This window comes from Gossypium raimondii, chromosome 11 (assembly GCF_025698545.1).
Source record: "Gossypium raimondii isolate GPD5lz chromosome 11, ASM2569854v1, whole genome shotgun sequence".
Lineage (NCBI taxonomy): Eukaryota > Viridiplantae > Streptophyta > Magnoliopsida > Malvales > Malvaceae > Gossypium > Gossypium raimondii.
This window is the reverse complement of record NC_068575.1, coordinates 46563650-46570624: the sequence shown is the minus strand read 5'-3', so window position 1 is coordinate 46570624 and position 6975 is coordinate 46563650. Positions and strand designations below refer to the sequence as shown.

The 6975-nt window shown below is 32.3% G+C and overlaps 1 protein-coding gene across 2 annotated transcripts; it reads right to left on the bottom strand.

Moving 5' to 3' along the window:
- Window positions 1-691: 691 nt before the first annotated feature.
- Window positions 692-5317, bottom strand: LOC105803572 (RHOMBOID-like protein 9, chloroplastic). Of its 2 annotated transcripts, none has more exons than XM_012635820.2 (7): window positions 5156-5317; window positions 3978-4332; window positions 3518-3713; window positions 3032-3197; window positions 2234-2404; window positions 1195-1349; window positions 692-1092 (listed from the first exon to the last, which is right to left on the bottom strand). In XM_012635820.2, exons 2-7 carry the CDS (start codon window positions 4324-4326, stop codon window positions 861-863), a joined length of 1269 nt encoding a protein of 422 aa, XP_012491274.1. In that variant the 5' UTR covers window positions 4327-4332; window positions 5156-5317; the 3' UTR covers window positions 692-860. The 2 variants fall into 2 exon arrangements, with proteins under 2 accessions (XP_012491274.1, XP_012491273.1); XM_012635819.2 differs by lacking the exon at window positions 5156-5317 and adding an exon at window positions 4920-5046.
- Between the last annotated feature and the right edge of the window lie 1658 nt (window positions 5318-6975).

Genomic DNA, 6975 nt, shown 5'->3' with positions numbered 1-6975 from the left:
CCTACTAAAGCCAACAATCCATTGTCCATTTGAATTTCGAAGTGAGCCACATGCGAGTGCTTGTCATTTATATTTATTTTCATCTTTACTCCACCTAATTTATTGAGTTATTTGTTAGTTTTGATGTTGGAAACTTTTGAATAATAATATTTAAAATAAATTTCATTATTAAACTATTTGGATGTCTATGTATAAGACCTAGCCTTGTAATAGCTAAAACAATTACTTTTTAATAAGGTATCGAGATCTCTTAATAAGTCTTGAGACTTAAGTTGTTGGAATATTTTTTTAACTCATATTTTCACATTGCAAAATTATGATGGCTCAAATTCATCCTACCACATGGTGGCTTTTAGTGGCTTTCATCAATCACGTCAATACAGTTAACAGTCAAACCAGTCAATTAACGATACAAAAGGGGCCAATTGGTGCAAATTTTTTTATGAGGACTCGATTGATTTTTTTTTTTTTTACACTTAGAGCTTTTTTTTGACCCTTTAACCAAAAATACAAAGATTAAAATTAACAAATTTAAAAAATATAAAAATTAAAATTAATCAAATTAAAATACAAAGACTAAATCTGCAATATATAGGCTAACTAATCTATTTATACTCGGTAAACTCTAAAATTTCCTGTACTCGTATCTTGATATCCTGGTATGCATCAAATATAAATACTAAAACAACACTTTATTCCAATACATGCAAGATCTTTATTATTTCTCTTATAGATGCTACCACTGTACATAATTATTGTGAGCAAAGTAACTATAGATTTTTCTTTTCTTTTGGTACAAAAGAGGCTGGAGAAAGAAGAATTGCAGATACAGTCGCCGAATGTCACCTGATCCAACTAAGCTAAAATCCGTATATAGTGGTGTTGATGGGAGGTTCTACAAAGAAAAGTAGAGAGGCGAAAGCAAGAATGAAAATAGCGAAGACAAGGAGTGATTTGCAAGGATCGGCAAATCGTCCAACAAGTCTGATTTGTTCTTCTCGACCAGTTCTTGAAGATGTATCATCCACTTGTAGCGTAGGGCATATGACAAAACCATATGCTATACCACTAAACGCTGCTCCCAAATGTGTCCTGCATTTATAATTTCCCAATGGATGAATTTTGGGAATTTCTGTTCTAGGTAACCGGGGGTGATTATGTCAAAAACAATATAAAAGTGAGCATATATCTCACCAGTCATCAATGGGACCGAAATTGCTTAATATGCAGCTAAGAGCTGTCACTAGTATTGCCTTTTGGAACATTCTCTCCGAAGCATCCTTTGCAATTACACCTTTATTTTGTATTTGATAAATCAGCCATGCACTAATCACCGCAAATACTGGTCCCTACATTTAGTTTCACACTAAACGTTACATTTATACAATTTCTACATATATGTGTCGACTTCTGTTTTTTTAGATATCTGTGTTCGACAATTATGTATAAAAATATGACTTTTAAAGATTCTTAAAAGATACATAAAAAAAAATCTGATCATACTTGTTTAGGACACATACATATGCTCAATATTCACACCTGTGAAATTTGTATATTCATTAGGGAGGGCATTGATCGGTTTAAATCGATTTAAACGATCATATTTAGTTAAATTAATACTTGGTTTTTAAATCAGTTTATTGGTTTAGTTTATTCAATTTTAGAGTTGATGACCAAATATATTGAAATAACTAAGTATTTTATTTTAAAATATAATTTATACAATATAAAATATAAATTTATATAATAATTTGAAAATCATTTATATTGCTAGATTATGTTGTAAAATTTGTATAAAAATATATAAAATCAATCTCAAGGATTGAATCCGCACTCTCAATTTAACCATTCATTCATTTTAGGATTTCTTTTAAAATTGTAATTTAAGCTATTTAATTTAAATATATAAATACTCATATAATAAAAATTTTAATATTTTTAATTGATTTGATGTTTGTTAACTCATGGTATCTATTAAATCAATGACTTTATAAGTAGTATAAAAATAATATTATATTATATTATGTTAATATTAATATTAATATTAATGTAAATAATTTAATTTTCAAATAAATAAGACCAATTAAACCACTTAAACTGACTTAAGATTGTTTATCAATTTTAAAAGTTAAAAAGTCAATATAATCAAATTTTGAACCGAAGTGACTGAACACATATTCATGTTGTAATTGTGTCATGACTGATATTGCTAGATCTAGAAAAAGTGACTCACCGTGCCACCAACTGTTGGTTGGGGCGTATGAAGAAAGCTTATCAAGTTTCCGGCGAAGCCGCCGAGCAAATATATTAAGAAAAACGTAAAGGATCCGTAATATCTGCAAACTTGAGGCCCGAAAGAAAGAAGCGCCCAACAGCCAAGAGATACATGAAGAATTCCGGAATGCTGCATCACCAATTCAACCATTAATCAATTCATATGTTGTTAATGTTATGGTAACTAAAACGGAAATTAAAAAAGAAGAGAAAAAAAGAGAGAAACATTGCAAATAAGTGGAGAGACAATGAAGAGGAAGATCTAAGCACCTCCCCCCCAAACCTACACACACAGGCTACTTAATCCTAATTACCATATTGTGCTTTTCTTGCAAGTTGTGCTCCTACAAGCTAAGCAAAGCTACTTTGTCCGTAAGTTACGCCCATCTACGCCTATTTTTCTATTTGAAGTGTTGGTATTTGATACTAGTGTTCGGCACATGAATATGGAGATATGATCTCCAAAGATCCTTTGCAGAAAAGCTTAGAAAAACCTGATCAAACCTATGTTGAATACATACATCTATCTGACACTTGTACTCAAGTTCGAGTTACGTGGATCTATGCCTCCTGAAACCTTTGCCAAGCTGTGCTGTAAGCCAGCTCTATAAGTGCAACATTATGTTAGTAACCAAATTCAAGCATGTACGATTTTGTTTGAGTTTCTTTCAAATAATATATGAAATCATGCAAAAAAAAAAAAAAAAAGAACGAAAAAAAGAACACGAAGACGAACCCAATTGTTTTAATCCTGTACCAGAAACATTGGTGTGACAAGCCTCCACCATTCTCCAACCAGAATGAGATCATTTATTTTGGCTCCATATAATGAAGGGATGGAAAATAGCTGCAACTCTGAGATTTTAACTGGAGTGGCTATCTCAAATATAAAAACAGCAATGTTTATGGATGCCACTATGCTTCTGCATTTAGAATAAAAGGATTATATTAGACCATGAATTCTACCTGCAGTTATGACCTGACAAACTAACTATATATATCAAAAGAAGTAATGAAGCAAAACCCGAAAGGGATTCATTTGCACTAACTAATCATGCCTTAAGTGTGTTATGTGTGTTTTACACCTTTATGACACGAGATTTGTGGTGCCATGAATGTGTTGACACGATTATGACAGGGAAACGCAATCACATAAAACTCATATACGATTAGACATGTCATTCGGTGTTGTGTTTTCGTTTCATGTCAAAATGCAATAAATACAAAATTAAAGGGGTAGTACACTAAGTAGAGATGAGAGGCTTCATCAGAGTATTGCAAGGCTTCAGACTTCTTTGTGACACTGTTAACATCCCTTAGCCTGAAGCCGATATCGCTTCTGAATTTTGCTTTTTCATCGATCGCATCTTCGCCGACAGAAAATGGAAGTACGGTTTGGTTGTCTTCCGGGGTTTTCTCTTGGATTTTAGAATTTGAATCTGAACAAACAATCAAAGAAACTCGGTGTTAGACTGGACACCAGAAACCAAAAAACGGTGGCTTGTAAATCGCTCTGGTTTTCAACTGACTAAAAACCGATTGGATCAGTAAGAAAACAACAAAAAGCCAGCAAAACAAAGTGTCTAGCCATATCCGGACGAGTCCTCGCATATCCAACATGTATTTTGCCATGTCATGATCGTGTGTGCGCATAAGATGAAATAGGGACAGTAAGAATAAAAGTATTTGGCATATTACATTACCTTCATCAAGTTTACCAAGATAAGCTTCCAGAGATTCCAGCAGCCCCTTCTTTATGCTACTTTCTCCACTTCTATCAACCAACACCATGGTAGAACCCTTATTTGAATCTTCTTGAAGCTTTCGAAAATAAGAATCCAAAGAGATCAGGTGTGAATTTTCTTTGGGCAATGCTTTCATGGAGAAGGGTCTTGGATGAACACTAGTGAATGTCCAAATACGCCATTGATGTCCATTAAAACCTCCATTTTTATACCCAATCTCAGCTTGACGCGATTGCCAACCATTGCATTTGCAGTCACAATTTTGATCTTTATAAGGCAATTTGAAACGTACTGGAATCACAGCCATGGTGACCTGCAAGTCATCATTAATTGAAAGAAACTTAGAAAATGAGCATACTCATATTGGACCCATGTTGGACCCAAGACTTGCACTCGAGTCTAATCAACATAGTTTTTGGGTTTAACTAACCATTACAATAAGATAGCTTTCAGAATAAGGAAAAAGATGAGGAGTCATTTTCAAACTTAAATGCTTGTTTTAGACATGTAATCGAATATTGATATAAAAGTATAGTCTTGTAAATATCAAATACATTTCAAATCAAAATAACATGACTAATCAATGCAAAACTGCCAAAGTCGAGAAAATGAAAATTCAAGAGATTATGAAGCTTGCATTAAACTAATGAAAGCGTCACGATTTCATCATATATATACAATAAAAACTCCTATCTTTTCGACATTTGGAGAAACCCCCAAACCTTTTAGTTTCTCTAAAACAAACCCAACACGGCATTTTCTTTATCATAGTTTTCAACTTCTACAACATTGACAGAACACAAAGTTCAAGCTGTCATCTTATGCTTTTTTTCACAACAACGTCATACACTTGGTGAACTTTCATGATTCACTTTAAAAACAAAAGAACATGGCTCTTACATTTTGAAACATATGCTTAAATTTAACATGATAAACATTTAAAAAACTTCAAATGTCTTGCAAAGCATGCCAAATGTATCTTTTTTAACTTTTGGGCTTTTTACTAAAAATACAGTGGAAGAAAGAGAAGAGATAACAGAATATATATAAGTACATATCTATGTCCCATATGTAACACACTAGTAGCCATAAAAGTAAAAACAAAACTGTAAAAAGTGAGAAATTAAATTAAGTACCCTTGTTTTTGGAGAAGATGAAGAAGAGCTTAACAAAGAGGATGTGTTTAAGGAAAGAGATGATAATTTGCAGACATTGACGGTGTGTTTTTCATTAATGGAGGTTCATAAATAGAAAGGGCTTATTTGATAATCCGACCTTGGTAGTGGGAATCTATTAAAGCTTGAGTTATCGTTGTTGGTCCAATTGTAATCCGCCATGTGGGAAGTAATGCAATCTGTATTGTATGGGATTCGCCGCAACGCCCCGAACCAAGATTTGCGTGGACCCCCACCATTTCCTTTTATGGTTGTGAACACATTTCCTGTTTAGTCAAAGATCATCAAATACTGATTGTACAGTGATAGCAGGCTTAGATTTTTTTAATTTTTAGAAAGATTTATTTTTTCTTTTTGAAGGCAAAACAGAATAAAAAATAAAACTAAAAAGAATCCATTAAACCCCATAGCGAATTTAGAAAATCTTCAATTTTATCGTTTGTGAAAGCAAAAGGTTTTGATTTTTTTTAGTTTGTAAGGGTTTTTTTTTTTTTTTAAATTTGAGCTAATGGTAAAAGCAGGGAAGAACAAAGTGAAATCATCGTCTACTTCAACATCATTTGGGTTCTTAAATTGTTGGTTTACAGTACACAAGTTAAAAAGCTTCGTAGGAGTATGTGAAATCTTCATCATCTTCATCGAGCTTTAGTGTTAAAGAATCTTCACCTAAAACTGTTTTGAGACCCACAAAATGAATTGCGTAATTGTCTTCATTGCTTTATTAACCCTTAGATAATATTACCCGGAACTGAAGATTGAATTGTTGTTCATTCAATCTCAAAGCAAGAAATTTTTTTATTTAATTTATAATTTTCATAATTTTTACTTTTACATTTTTAATTTTTTTTAAAAATATATTTTTGATAATTTAATAATTTTTTATGGGCCAAGGTTGGTCAACAAAAAGTCAACTTTGATCAATGTACATGTCATAAGTCAACAGCCACATGCATTTTGTTTGGTTGAGGGTTTTTTTAATACCGTTAATTTTAGGGGCAAAAAAATATAATAGAATAATAAGTCGAGTACTAAAATGGAATAAGAAAATCAGATACCAATAGGAAGAAAATAATATAGTTTAAAAGTTAAATTGTAAATAAAACTTTAAATTTTATGATAAAACCTTACCGCTAAATGTTGCACTATGCCTTTTAGAAAAGAAAATGAACATACAGTTATTCTCTCATTTTATTTTACATTTCTTTATTTTTATTCCTTTATTCCCAATTTCTTAATATATTAAATTAACATTTCTTAACAAATTATATACATAATTAATTATTCATTAAATTCACTAAGTTAGGGTGCACAAGACGAACTTTGTTCCTATATCTGTTCCTCCGCATGTGTTTTTTTTTTAATTTTTATTAAAATTTTTTTGGCAGGTTGGGCTTTTTTACTTAAATAATATAAAAAATAAAAAAATTTAAAAATGGTATACCAGGGGTGGTGGAGAATGGTGCATAGGCGGCACCACCCCTATTTTTTGACACCCATCACTTTCAACTAAAAAAACAAAACAAAATAAATAAATTTTTGATGGTGCGGCCTTCTTGATAGGCGGCACCAAAGTTTTTTTTCCCATCCAGTTCCAATACATGAGTTAAATACGGGTTTGGGACAAGTTTGGGTGGTGGTGTCCATGGGAAAGGCGGCACCAAGGAGTGGTGCCCATGGGAAAGGTGGCACCAAAGTACTGGTGCCAATGTTATAGGCGGCACCAGTTCTTAACCATTATTTAAACAGTGTTTGGGAAAAAAATTTGAGAATTCAAATAACCG

Bases quoted from the DNA above. Each gene is read 5' to 3' on its own strand.
- LOC105803572 (XM_012635819.2), bottom strand. The intron at 1,350-2,233 runs GTGAGTCACTTT...AACTAAATGTAG, and splicing joins AACCAACAGTTGGTGGCACG to GGACCAGTATTTGCGGTGAT. The intron at 1,093-1,194 runs GTGAGATATATG...TTATAAATGCAG, and splicing joins TTCGGTCCCATTGATGACTG to GACACATTTGGGAGCAGCGT.